This window comes from Camellia sinensis, chromosome 6 (assembly GCF_055761805.1).
Source record: "Camellia sinensis isolate YWXY chromosome 6, ASM5576180v1, whole genome shotgun sequence".
NCBI lineage: Eukaryota > Viridiplantae > Streptophyta > Magnoliopsida > Ericales > Theaceae > Camellia > Camellia sinensis.
In genome coordinates this window covers 131,114,094-131,128,709 of record NC_138966.1, presented here as the reverse complement: position 1 = coordinate 131,128,709, position 14,616 = coordinate 131,114,094, and the positions used below count along the sequence as shown (strand labels likewise).

Below are 14,616 nucleotides of genomic sequence, written 5' to 3'. Positions count from 1 at the left end.
TAATGAGTTCTGCCAGAAAAGATATGCAAAAATATTTTGGCTGAAATAAAAAATTTGCGATTATTATAATGTGTCACATAATTAATCATAACTCTTTTGAGAACTAAAATTATTAGGTTTATAGATTTTGTACTTGATTCCCCTCAAAGACACTGTTTATGATTTTAATTTGTAATTTTTTATGCATCAATGTGAATAACTCTTACAATTTTATTGATATAAGTATAAATCCTATCTTTGAGTCAATAGACCTTAAATACTTTTTTGTATAATAAAATACTTAAATATTGTTATATAAAGGTATTATAAGTAAATCATAATCAAACATCACTTGAAATATAATAAACACTCCATGCACTGGTTTAGACATAACCAAAAATATAAGAAATTAGTAAAGACTTTTTCGATTAATAACTAAAATAATACACCATAAATTATAACCAAGTCATAATTTATATATTATAGAATTTTCTTTATTTTTATTTTTTTTAGAAAAATATTTTGATATAAGTGAAATTCATGATTTTTGATGAATTTGATTAACATAAATGAAGAATTTTGATATATGTGATTTTTGATAGAATCACATGTATAATGGCAAAAATTTTCATCAACCATTGATAAATTTGTTTGTATTTAATTTTTAATTATTAAAATTTCCTATATATAAAATATTAAAATTCAAAATTAATTTTTTATTTTAAAATAAATTTTCATGCATTATAGGGGTCAACTAAAATAAATGAATAAATTGAGATTGGGCAATAGTTGAGGGATTATTGATGAGGGATTATTGATATAATAAACCCTAATTCTATCCCAAAACGAAACAAAACAATCGAGACCGAGTAATACACATTCCCTTGATTATCTAACAGGAGCTATATCACACATCTCTCCGCAAAAACAAGAGCCAATATCATGGCGTTGAACTACGGATTGAGATCGTGCGCATCAAAGCTTCTATCTTCCTCCAATTCATTTCTTCCCAAATCAGGTCAGTAATCCGATTCCTTCCGGTTGTATCGCTCTAGGGTTTTTTTTTTTTTTTTTTTTTCTACTACTGCTCTGTTTGGCAACTGGGAAAATGCAAAACCTATCTTAATCGTGGATTTTCTATTACTGATTGAGTCTGTGCTGCAAATCCTGATTGATTTCGTTAGATCTATTTAATGGGTTTGCGTTTTTAATTGTAGATATGTACATGTTTTTATGTCCGCTTTTGGATTTTTTCTTGAATTGTAGTATGATATGTGAAGTCATTGGATGAATTTGGGCATAGGCTGATTGTGCTCTAATGCGTGTTTTTGAATTTACATGGATCGTGAGCTGAATTGTAGATCTTTTGAGGTTATAGAGGAGCTGAGTTTCAAGTTGAAGAATAGATTTTTATTTAATTTATACATGAATTTAATACTTGAATACAATGTATACTTGAATCTATTCAGAAGACTAAAACCTAGTTTAGTGTTTGGTTTTGTTTTTAAAATCTGTTTTCTGAAAAATACTAGAAACTAGTTTTTTAAAAATTACTCCAAAAGATAGTCATATGAAAATGACGAGTGCTTTTTCAATTTTTCATGATTATTATTATTATTTTTTTTATCAAATTAGTTTTTAATGTTTTTCAGAATACATGTTATGAAAGCAGTTTATATATATACATTGTAGAGCCCCTTAGTTTTGCTCATTCTTCCTTTGTATTTGGGTGGCATCTCTTTTGAACCTTCTCTTAATATAATTTTGTTTACCGGGGAAAAACAGAAAGGGTTTAACATTTGGTAGTGTCCTCTGAGCTTGCCAAAAAATCCATCCATCCACTTTGTTTATATTCTGCTCATATTCACCTCACTAATATTTTGTAAGAATTTCTTGCTTATATCAAACTTGGTCTCCTATTGCAAATAGCATTAGGATCCTTTTTGCTCGATAAATTATATTTCAAATACAGCCATTTGAGCAATTTTCTTGGATTAGTAGGCAAAAGAATTAGCCCCTGGAAGGGGACGAAAATTTTCTTTATTTATCTATCAACTCATCACTATAATTTTAACTTTAGAAAACACTTTTCATTTTAAAGTAGTTAATCCTCCTTACATATGATATTTCATGGACCAGTAATATGCTTTCTTTGCTTGTAACGGTTCTGACATATAGTTGCCACAATATAAATAGTGAAGATATTTGTCAGGTTTGTTCTTAATCTATTATTTGAGGGAAAAAAAAATTCCAACTTTTTTGTTGTTGCTCTTCTCAAGTTTCGAGTTTTAATTTATGCAATTGAAGAAATCATTTCTAAAATGCCAAAATAATCCGAATCATTGTAAAATCGATATTATAGCAAGATCACAAGTAGAATCCTGTAAGATCTTGTGGGATCATGTAGCATCATGGTAGGGTTGCAGCTGGGATCTTTGTTGGTAGTTTTGCTTCTTTATATATATATATATATAATCTTATGATCCTACGATCCAATCCACAAAACCCTCTTGCCAATCCCATGTAAGATCCCAATTTTAAGAACCGTTGTTCTATGCAGCTTGTTCAATTGGTAACTTGCTATAACAATGGCAACTTTGTGTTTTTGTTTTTGGAAACAGCCAACAGAGGGTTCCATTCAACAGGAGTGAAGAGGATGGGAGGAGGACATGGCCACGATGAACCTTACTACCTTCATGCAAAGCACATGTACAACTTGGACAGGATGACGAATCAGAAGCTGAAGATGACCCTTGGTGTCTTCACTGCCTTCAGCATTGGCGTTGCAGTACCCATTTATGCCGTCATCTTCCAGCAAAGGAAAACCGCTTCTGGATAATGGCCCCTATCGGATCAAACCTTCGCTGCAATAATAGATACTGTTTTGGAATGCCTTGGTAGTAGACTATAGGTATGGATTTGATTGGTTTTCTGTGTCATTGCTTTGGATCTGTTATGTTTTTGCTTTCTCTGCTGCTCCAACCTGGGATTAGCTGTTTAATACTGCATTAATTCATAATAATGTTCTCTGGTTCTCAGAGTTCAGTTTGTCTCTCATGCGCAGAAATTAGATCCATTTTCAGAATTGGATGAATGATTTGTTTTTGAGCATTATTACTTCTCCCCATATTATTAGTTAATTCTGTCTGTTGATGGCTGAGTGAAAAGAAGAATCGACAACTTAAAATCTTCTTTCAAGAAAATTTGAATATGAAAACTGTATTTTCCGTGATATGAATAATCAAGATTCCAAAATGCTGATAGAGGTGTGTTATTTTCCGTGATATCAAGATTCCGTGATATGAATAATCAAGATTTCAAGAAAATTAGAAGAACATGCCATTGTTCTACATGGCATGGGTAATTATTGTATAGCAGTGAGTTGTGTTTCTTTGGGGTCATTGGAGAAATATTAATTTGATCGAATTACCTACTATATGTACACAAGTCTCAAAATGAAAAGTGAGAATTGTAAGGAAAAATTATTTGGTGCTTCATGCTGCAAAAACAAACACCATGTCAAATGTCGTTCTATTGTCTCCTCAATTCCCAGTATAGAAGGATGAACTATTATATTTTCACCAATCACAATATATTTCGACCACCATCGTAGCATAACGATTTCAAGAGTCAGCTAAAAACATATGGTGAAATTCTTCAAAACCGAGGGATTAAAATGGAACACAAGAAAATTTTGTGGGTTTATTAGGTCACAAATCTACTAAAAGAGATTTATAAAATCTCTCTAAAAGTAACCTACTTCTTGGCAGTTTCAGCTAAAAAAAATTTTCCCATTTGGCAATAGCTATGTAGCTGATAAAAGAAAAAATCAATAAATATCTTTTCATTAACAAAAAGTAAATTTTGTAAAAAAAAAATCTTAGCAAGTCAACTTTTTTAACAATTATTTATTCTTAATTTTTTTTTTTAAATTACTAAAAACACATTTGCCAAGCCTCACAATGGTTTGTGCAGAGAGTGGCAACAGGTTGTTCAGTGTTTGGCCACGAGTGCGGTAAGAGAGTCTGGGCGTCCACACATGGGAACTCAGGTATTTTTGGACATTGGATTTGAGGAGAGAAGAAAAAAAGAAAAAAAAAATTCATACACTTTCTTTTTCTTCACCAAATCTCTGCATAAATCTAATATCCAAACACAGCTATGGGATCCACAATCTCCAAAGTGGACTGCAAACATAGTGATTGGAAACTCAGAAAATAAAATTTTGAACTCAGAAAGTTCATATATATATATATATATATAGCTTGGAAACAAATTCCACAGTTCAATTCCAAAATGCCTTTGAACATACAAAGCAAAGCACAGATCAAAATCTATCTATTATTTGACAAACAAAAGATGATAGTCTCGCAGGTGCTGATGTACACAAAACACAACTTTAAATCAAACCTACAATAGAAATTTCCAAAGAATAGGTGTTTTTTTTTTCTCTGTTATGATAACACGATCTCTCACCTTTTGTTTATCTCTCTCTACTCTTTTGCTTTTGTGCTATGTTCTACTGCTCAGCTCGAGCTTTTTTCAGCATGTCCAGGAGAAGGATCTTTTAATCACAGGCTTCATTTGCTTGTCCTCTTCGAGGGAGATCATCCCCAACTGTGATGGATCCTCCAACATCATCTTCGCCACCAAATATCCGGCTATTGACCATGTCTGATATTTCCTTGCTTGTTTACCGATGTATTTCCCGAGTTTACCGTCATAATATTCTGGCCAGCTGTCTTTCAGCAGTCGGCTCTCAGCAAGATCAATTACTCGTCTTGCAATTTGGGGCCGTCCCGTTTTGATGCAGGCAGCCGTTAGCAACCACAAAAGCACTGTGCATTCAAGATAGGGGGGGAAAAAACCAAAAAATAAATGTGGTAATGGGAAAACATGTTAGTTCACTAACATTGACTGGAGAATTTTATTTTTTTATTTTTGATAAGCAACATTAATGGGAGAAATTTCAACCACAGAATTAAAAACAATAAGTAACTCTATTTTCTAAACTCTCAACCTAGAACCCAGAAGGAATAATGAATTGGGGTACAAGGTCAACATACACAAGCCCTTGTGTGCAGGAAACTAAAAGTTAAGAGGTAAAAATTCAGTGTAGAGTACTTAGAAATAATAATCACCTTGCTTGGTTTCGAGTTTTCCAAAACACTTTTCAGAAAATTCTACTCTCTTATTTTCCGTGTTTTTTTTGTTTTTATTGAATTTTTTTAATATTTTAAGTAATTTTTTTACTTTTTAGACACACCTAACATAAATACACCTAAAAAGTAAAAAAATTGTAAAAAAAATCTTTTAAAAATTCATTAAATACCAAAAATACAAAAAAAAAAAAATACAAGAATTCAGTACATTTTTTGTATTTTTATGTATTTATTAATTTTTTAAAATATTTTTTCACAAATTTTTTACTTTTTAGATACATCTAAGTGAGGTGCATCTAAAAAAAAAAATGTTTAAAATTTAAAAAATATTCACTAAAAACAAAAAAACACAAAAACCAAAAAAGTCAGTTTTCAAAAAACTTAATCCAGAAAACTCAAACCAAACACAGTGAATACTTTTGAGGGATTTCTTGCAGGATTTCTAGAAATATTTACTGAAAATAAAATAAATTTATGATGTTCTCAGAGATCCAAAAACATCCCTACGGCAATAAATACTATAGGTCTCTCTCTCTCTCTCTCTCTCATGGAGCATCTATGCAAGCACACCACGGCAGTTATTTGATCCCAGAAATGCATAAAACTCCAGCAACAAAGCCAAATCAGGAAACCATTCCCCTCATCTCCTACGAAGAAACTCTAGCTCTTTTACAAGTGAGAAACACCTTCCATGTTATTTCATAAGAAGACAAATGAGAAGAGGAAAAAGTTAATTAAGAGGTTGAATATTGATTCTAAAAGGGTTGAAGAGAGGGAAGATCATACAACTAATTAAATTTTTTCCATTTACTGCATGTTGTATACTTCAAGTGGGATTGGATAGAGCAAGCATTGAGTGTTTGAACGAGTGCTCTCCAGTCCAGCTCAGTAATCAAATTAGTTGGAAAGACATTTTGATGAGGAGAATAGATTGGCAGTTTTTAAGTGTGATAAGCTTAATGCTTCCCGGGTTGGTGCTTCCACCCTGACTGTCTTTCAAGATTTGTGAAGATGTGGTGATTAAGAGGAATTTGGTGAAAGTATTTTCTAATTTTTTGAAGAATAGTGTAGTGGACACTTGCAAATGCTTCATTTATTTGTTTGATACCTAAGAAAGATAATTATTTGAGGCTTGGGAATTTTAGGCCAATCAGTCTTGTTGCGTCACTTTACAGAATTTTGGAAAAAGACCTTTCTAGGAGATTAAAAACAGTTTTAGGGGATACCATCTTTCTTTCTCAAGGCTCCTTTGTTGAAGGACATTAGACTTTTGGATGCGCTTTCCATTGCAAATGAGGTGGTGGAGTAATATAGTTGATGTAGTAAGGAGGTTGTTTTTTATTTATTTATTTATTTATTTTTTGGATAAATAAAGGAGGGTGTCATTTTTAAGGCTGGTTTGTTTGAGAAAGCCTATGATCATGTAGAGTGGGGCTTATTAGTTCTTGAAAAATGATTGAGAGACCAAATAAATAGAAATGTTTTGGGATTAGGTAGAGAAAGTGAATTCAATATTGTTTGCCCTCTTGCAATTATAGTTAATTGAATGGTGGGCGCTACATTTCAAGGCCTCTAGAGAGGCCTTAGATAGAGTGATTCTTTATCTCTCTTCTTGTTTACCTTAGTGGTGGGTGTTTTGGCTAGAATGGTTGATATGGCTAAGGATTTTTTTTTTTTTTTTTTGACTAGGAAACGTAGTATTTGTGTCTCATTTATAGTCAGTAGATGATGCCATTTCTCTCTTTGGGAGAAAAGAATAAAATGGTTAATTTGTTGTCTATCCCAAGGATTTTTTTAGTTGTTTTCCAGACTAGGGGTGAATATGATTAAGTTCCATTGTAGGTATTAATTTTCCACCAGGCTAAATAGGATGGCTGGTTGTCAGCTTGTCACATTGAGTCCTTGCGTTTTAAGTATTTAAGGTTACCTTTGGGAAGAAATCCTAGATGTGAATATCTTCGGAATCCAACTAGAGAAAAGATTGGGAAAAGATTGGAGAAATGGAAAAGGGCTTTGATATCTAGAGGATGGAGTACACTCCGGCTCAATCAAATTTGTCTAGTGAGTCTAATTGTTTCTTATCTTTAGGAAAGTCTGCCCGCCCTCAGTTCCTGGGCATAGCAGTTCAGGTGTACTAGTCTGTTCTTTCTTTTCCTAGAAAATAAACGAATAAATAAAACTAAAAGCAAAAACAATAACATAATTAATTACCTTAATCACATTATCCTACATTCTCTTAGAGCCTTAACAAAACTAGGTTAAACTGAAGCATTTTCTTGCAGTGGACTTCAGGGCAAAGGCAATCTGAATAAATAATAAGTGCTTCTCAGATCCATTCAGTAAACATAGAGAGTTCATAAATTATTCTCATGGACTTCCCATTGGACATACAAGTCTTGCCTACATGTAACACTAATTAATGAAAGTTCTGTAGGTCTTCCCTAAAGTAGCTTTGACTAGGTCAGATGGTTAAGAATGTGATAATGATATGCACTTTGGTCATCACAAAAAGAGTCTACCAGCTAAATTTAATTTCATCCTAGCTACGTTCTGTTGTCAAACTTGAGCACCAAAATTAATACTAATTAATACACAATAAAAAGGATTAAATTCATAAAGAATGACAGGAGAACTGTGGAAGAACCTGGCCAAGATCCTCCATTGTGATAACTCCATCTGGTATTCTTCGGATCACAACCAGTTACAATTCGCCATTCATGACTTTCTATTGCAGGATAGCATATCTTCAAAGGCATTTCTCCAACCAGCTCCTCCCAGCGTTCTTCAATAAGATCCATAATGGCAGCAGATTGTTCAGGAGTTGCCAAAGAAGCTAATATAGCTATACAGTTACCTAAAGCAAACCATCGAAAATCCATCCTGGCAGGGCTGACATTGCCAACAAAGTACCCACCGCGCGTTGGCATAAAATCAAACACCCATTCTGGGATTGAATCAGGCATAACATTAAACTTATTTACTGCAGTGTGAGAATACTCCTCTGTTTTATAGCGGTATATGTCATTTAATTGTTGGAAGTCAAGCCAGAAATAACTTCGCATGTGATAACTCAAAGCATGCAAACGCTTTACTATTCTCTCGACAAACTCTTTCCCCTCTGCATCATGTTTCAGCATTGCCAAAGCACATCTCAATGACATAAAGAAAAGTGCTTGAATCTCAATAGGATAACCATAAATACCCTGAAAAATGAAAGCAACCCATTAGGATATGCCACTATAGAGTTTCTGGATGAGAAGACAAAGCTCTTAAAGAGCTTCAGTGTTTATAGATGAGAAAAAGAGTGAAGATAGAGTGGTTTTATTTATTTATTAATGGACACGCCAACTCAGACACACTACCATAGAAGTGTCCGAGCTTCTCAGCCCTATTGTATAGGGAGTTGAGAATCAAAATTGATGTAAGAACAACTAGACACAGACACAGACAATAAATATAGATTTAAGAACAATAAATTAGCATTTTTTTTGGTGGACGCATCTTATCTGATCCTTTTGTCTTCCTCTTCTTTTTCCTTTATACCTCCTTTATATAGGATATAGGGCCTCTCCATCCGAATGAAATCCAAGCATAAACATTCTATAGAATGCCACTAAAAATTGATGGCAACATTTATTGGTCTTGGAAGAGCGAAGCATCACAAACATTTTAATTCTTATGTATAAGAAATTTGGGTCTTGGAAGAGCTAAGCACCACAAACATTTTAATTCATGTGTATAAGAATTTTGGTGATATCATTAAAATAAGATCACAGGTAAATAAACATTCTGTAGAAAGCCACTACAAAATTGCCTGCAATACTATAGATTGGTTTTGGAAGAGCAAAGCACCAAGCATCACAGAAGATTTAGTTAATATGTATAAGAATTTTGGGTCTTGGAAGGGCAAAGCACCACAAACTTTTCAATTCATGTGTATAAGAAATTTGACGATATTATTAAAACTAGATCACAAGTAATCTATAGAAAACTAGAAAGCCATACCAAAATTGTCCGAAATACTTAGATTGTCTTGGAAGAGGGTCTGTATATGAACCTTGGGTCTTGGAAGAGCTAATAAGCACAACATACATTTTAATTCACGCGTACAAGAACTTTGATGATATTATTAAAACAAGATCACAAGTAAATAAACATTCGTAGAGAGCCACTACAAAATCTGTTGAAAATAAGATTATATTGTCAAAGATATCAGAAGATATGGAAGATATCAAAATATGTGAGGATCCCATAATTTGTGCATATTATGATTCTTTTATATCTTTGATTTATTTCAATTCCTCAACTTATAAGAGATTTGATCGTATCTCCCACTTTATATATATGGTGTATCATGTAAACAAGAGTATCAAGTTGTGCGAATGAAAGACGTAGCCCCCTAAGGCTTTGTATGTGTGTGGATGTAGACCAATATTGGCCGAGCCACATTAAACTTTTGTACTCTTTCTTTTCTCTTTTCTGTCTCTATTATCTCTCCATATTCAACCTTATTGCCTTATTACAAATTCAACTCGGTATCAAAGCCCACTAAACCCTAGGCTTGTTTCTCTCTAGAGTGCTTTCTTACTCCACATTTTTTTGTTATCAAGGTGTTTTTCCCTCTTTCTTGAGTTGACCAATAGTTTGCTGATGTACTAAGTAAACTTTGTGATTACTTGTTCGGGAACTGACGGTGTGTTTGGTAACATTATTTTGTGATATGCCAAGTTTTCCAACTACTTCTCTACCTTTTTAACATCTCTATGCTAATGTGGGAAGCACATATTTGGTTATTTTTGTTTTGAGGCTACCGGGTGTGTTCGGTAGTATTCTTTGTGAGATGCTGTTTTTCCGGCCTTTCTGTTTGTGGTGATTTGCCATTGCTTTGGCTTTGTTTCTTTCTCTCTCTCGGTTGGTTTCTCTTGCAGCCATCATGACTGATTCCATGCACGTTTCTCTGTTGCAAAATGTTGATTCTTTGCATATGTTCTTTGAAGTTGTCATTGAAATGAGTTATTACAATTATTGTTTTCTTTCGACACGTGCATTGTAGTTGTTTGTAATGATTATCCTATTTTCGAGTTCAAGTTGGACACTTCACTTCAACCAATCCATGTTCCAACTTGAGGGGGACTGTTGAAAATAAGATTATATTATCAAAGATATCAGAAAATATGAAAGATATCAAAACATATAAAAATCTCATGATTTGTGCACATTATGATTCTTTTGTATCTTTGATTTATTTCAATTCATAAACTTAAGAGATTTGATTGTATTTTTCACTCTACATACATGATGTATCATGTAAACAAAAGTACAAGTTGTGGGAATGAAAGATGTAGCCCCCTACGGCTTTGTGTGTATGGATGTAGGCCAATATTGGCCGAACCACGTTAAAATTTTGTATTCTTTCTTTTCTCTTTTCTGTCTCTATTATCTCTCAATATTCAACCTTATTGCCTTATTACAAATTCAACTCACCCACAATACTTTTTGGAAGAGAGAAGCATCACAAACAGTTTAATTCATATTTATAAATAGATTAATTAGTTGTATTGATATATCTGATTTTATATGTGTATACAATATACAATTTAGCTATATTGATAATTTATTTTATTTTGAATAATGCATGTATTTTTTTATGTCAATACATAAATAAATAAAAAAACATACATTATATTAAATCAAATGAAACTTGCGATTCACAATTCACTATTTTACAAAAACGATTCTTGATTCGATTCACGATTTGACAACAATGTGTATAAGAACTTTGGGTCTTGGAAGAGCTAAGCATCACAAACAGCATAATTCATTTTCATAAGAACTTCAATAATATTATTAAAACAAGATCACAAGGTATCTTACCATTCTTCGATCAATCATTGAGCATCCATCAGCACACAGCAGAGTTGGAAATGTATCAAATCCCTCTGACAGACACAGGGACAGTATAAGCCTCATTCCCTTTTGGCACTCAGGAGTTTCAGCCAGAGTTAAATCTCCAGTAGACTTTGTATATGCACGCAGAAGAATAATCCACCAGAATCCAGAGTCAACTGGAGCAACTCTTCCAATTGCACTCTCACCAAAATCTGCTACTATAGTATCTGTTTTACGAACTGGATCATGAAGAACTTTGAAACTAGCTGGCATTGCTCCTTCCCCAAGCTTGAATCTGTCTATTCTCTTTTCCCACCCCTGAAGCTGTAGGGTCCTCAGTAGAAAGTTCTTAACTATATCAGGCTCACCATTCATTAGAAAAGCCAGAGCACTGGGTACAAAATCTCGAACAAAAACCTACACAGTAAAGGAAAAAAATTCAAATTCATGAAAATTCCGTTGTCAAAATCAGCCTAACTTTTAATAGCTGTTAGTCTAAGGTTGAACTTTGAGCCAATTATACTATTTCTACTTTTATGTTAATTTCATTAAGAAAATCTTCCAAATATTAATTAGGTGGTGTTTGACAACCCAATTCAACACTGATTTATCCCAAAAAAACACCCAATTCAACACTTCATGCTAAATTGTATTATGTGCAAATAAAAGTCCATTTGATAACTACAATTTTTATCACTTAATCTCTTAAAAATAGGCTAAAGTTTTAAGTTATAGGCTTCTTACTTAATTCTTAATGTTGAAAGATGAATTTTTAACCTCTTATGATTATTACACTGTTGACGTATACCACCACTGTCACCACACAACACTGCTATGCCACCACTGCTTCCACAATACTGCCACCACTAATAACTCCACTACCACCACCATCGCCACACCACCCCTACCCCTCTATGTCCACCACCACCACCACCACCCCTCTACGTCCACTATTGCTACTCTATTACAATCACTAATGTCATTACTACCACCACCACCACAGTCATCACCACCATAATTTTACCACCATACAACCATTGTTGCTGCCACCAACACCACCACACTACCACCACCATGTGGTTACCAGCCCACCACAACAATCATAAAGAGTGTAAGAGAAAAATTAATAAATTTCAAATTCCAACTTCTTTTACATATCAAACAATTTGATTAAATTCAGCAATTAAATTTCAGTAACTACAAAAAACCTTTTTAGATTAAAAAAATTCAACATTCAATTTTGAATACTTAATTTTCAATTTTTAATTTTCAATGTTACCAAACTCCACCTTAGTCGCATTTCATCAAAAAAATCACCCTTGCAATTGGCAGTCTTATTTCATCAGTTGTGAAATTTTCAAGACCAACATCTTCCAAAGCTCAATGCATTTGAAGTGTTTAGTTAAAACCTTTTACCTGATCATAATTAAGAACCTCCTCTGAAGCATGGTCATAAGCAGCAATTGTGCCAACCGGTTGGCCCCGGAAGAACACCAAAGATCTGCGAAGAGCTTCCCAGGCATCAGCAACCATTGGATGAGGATCAAAAGAGTTCCTAGCCGATGAAGCTGGGGTATCACATGTTGACCGTCCTATAGGCGAGTATGTGCTCTCAAAGTTATCTAGGCCTCTTGCTAAGCCAATCGATAACTCACTAACTGACCTCTCATCGAACGATCGCTGCCTCTCGATGTTGATCCTTGGCTTGTCAAGAAGCTTTGAGAGATCATAATCGTCCATTTCAGAGATGGAACAATGAGAACTCACCTTTCTAAGTCCATACTCCTTAGTGCCATCCATAGTTCTGAACTCTTCAGGTCAAAGATATTCTGCATCAACAAGAGATGTACATTTATGATCCAAGTGGACTGTTAGAGTGAAAAGATATAAAAGAAAAACCATATATATAAAAACACCCAAAAATAAAAAGTCTATAAATATGGAACAGAAACAGAAATATAACAGTCAACAACAGAATATACAAACAAGAAAAAACATGAAAAATAATGAAGTTTTACAACAGTACATTCTTATCCAAATTCAAATTAAAAACTACCAAAAAAGAAAGGTACTTTTTTTCTTTATCCATACAAAATATACAAATTTATGAGATAAATAACATAACAACTAAATGTGCTTAATTTACAGTTGACTACCAAATTGAAATATTATTATCCAATCAAATTAATAAATGTATACAGAATTAAAAAGGTAAAATAAAAAATTTGGACATTCATCAAAAGATATTAAAAGCAAATAATTACCAAATACAAAAAATTTTGGAGTTAGTTACAATAGATAAATAAATAAGCATTATATAATCTAGTCACAAAAAATTAAAAAAAAATCACTTCATTATGTGCCAGGTTAACATAGAATATGCACTATATTGTTAATTCATCATAAGAACAGGGAAAATTATGAGGTAAACTCAAGATCCATCAGTCAAGAAAAGTTCAAGACATTAACCTATGCATGTATTGTGCATAAAGTCAAACAAACGCATCAAATCTCAAATAAAAAAAAAAACCACAAATTCATGAGCTTTGACGAAGAAACCGATCAAATAAACCAGTTCGTTGCAGATCCCCAGGTTCATTGCAGAAAAATAAAAAGAGAAATCGAGATTCAAAGCGTAGAGAGAGAGTGAGAGAGGGAGTACCTTGGAGAGCTCGAATGGCGATTTTCCGGCGAGATGAACGGTCGGAAGCTGACGCGACGCCGCCGAAGAGTGGTCTGGTAGAAGACTAGGGAAAAAGGAGAGAAAATAAGAAGAGGAGGAGAAAAAAGGAGCATGTCTGCGGGAGCTGGTATATATAGTGGGAGAGAGAGGCCTTGTGAGAGAGAGAGAAAAAGAGTGGAAAGGACCGTCCCCCAGTATGTGGTTTCCCTAATGTAAAAAAAAAAAATATCAGTTGTAAGTTGTTTACCGGCTATAGCCAGTGGTCGTATGAGAGAGAAAATTGTGAAAATATATTAAATTAGTTTGGTAATTATAGCTCATATTACATAAAATTGAAAATATTTTTTTAAAAATAAGTTGAAATTTTAATTTAGAGATCTCTTAGTTAATTTTGGCCTTCAAAAATGTAATTACCATTATCACCATCATCATGTTTGTTACTTTACTACTGTTTGTTGTCATTACTGTACTACTGTTATCATCACATTTGTCAACTATAACCTATCTTATTACTACAACCGTCATACCATATCCAAATGGCATTAAAATATTGACTAAATTATAAATATACCTCATGAGATTTACTTAAATTACAAATTATCTCATGCGATTCTAGAAATTATATTATGCTTCCTATGGTTTTTAATTTCATAACAAATAGGTCATTTTATTAATAAATCAAATTAATTAATAATTTTTAATAATGTTAAAACTTTATTTTAATTAATAATTCAAATAATATTATTATTGTATAAGTGAACACTTTTCACTTTTTCAATTAATTCTGTTAAATAAAAAATTCTAACAGGGAGGTATTTATAATTTTTCAAATCACAAAAAATAATTCGTATTTTAAACAAATCTCAAAAAGTATATTTGTAATTTACTCTAAAATATTTTTGA

The 14,616-nt window shown here is 33.0% G+C and overlaps 2 protein-coding genes across 2 annotated transcripts; one reads left to right on the top strand and one right to left on the bottom strand.

Annotated features, from left to right (window-relative positions):
- The first annotated feature begins 697 nt into the window (after positions 1 to 697).
- On the top strand, positions 698 to 3,055 carry LOC114319421 (TonB-dependent heme receptor A). Its single transcript, XM_028266431.2, has 2 exons — positions 698 to 997; positions 2,601 to 3,055. Exons 1-2 carry the CDS (start codon positions 922 to 924, stop codon positions 2,816 to 2,818), a joined length of 294 nt encoding a protein of 97 aa, XP_028122232.1. The 5' UTR covers positions 698 to 921; the 3' UTR covers positions 2,819 to 3,055.
- Positions 3,056 to 4,197: 1,142 nt separating this feature from the next.
- LOC114319420 (putative alkaline/neutral invertase D) lies at positions 4,198 to 13,927 on the bottom strand. Its single transcript, XM_028266430.2, has 5 exons — positions 13,693 to 13,927; positions 12,447 to 12,859; positions 11,016 to 11,447; positions 7,786 to 8,344; positions 4,198 to 4,817 (listed from the first exon to the last, which is right to left on the bottom strand). Exons 2-5 carry the CDS (start codon positions 12,828 to 12,830, stop codon positions 4,522 to 4,524), a joined length of 1,671 nt encoding a protein of 556 aa, XP_028122231.2. The 5' UTR covers positions 12,831 to 12,859; positions 13,693 to 13,927; the 3' UTR covers positions 4,198 to 4,521.
- Between the last annotated feature and the right edge of the window lie 689 nt (positions 13,928 to 14,616).

Excerpts from the sequence above, each read along its gene's own strand:
- LOC114319421 (XM_028266431.2), top strand. The coding sequence starts at position 922 with ATGGCGTTGAACTACGGATTGAGATCGTGCGCATCAAAGCTTCTATCT. Across the intron at positions 998-2,600 it reads TTCATTTCTTCCCAAATCAG|CCAACAGAGGGTTCCATTCA; the intron begins GTCAGTAATCCG and ends TTTTGGAAACAG.
- LOC114319420 (XM_028266430.2), bottom strand. The coding sequence starts at position 12,830 with ATGGATGGCACTAAGGAGTATGGACTTAGAAAGGTGAGTTCTCATTGT. Across the intron at positions 8,345-11,015 it reads CAATGATTGATCGAAGAATG|GGTATTTATGGTTATCCTAT; the intron begins GTAAGATACCTT and ends TTCATTTTTCAG. Across the intron at positions 4,818-7,785 it reads CAATGGAGGATCTTGGCCAG|TGCTTTTGTGGTTGCTAACG; the intron begins GTTCTTCCACAG and ends TTGAATGCACAG.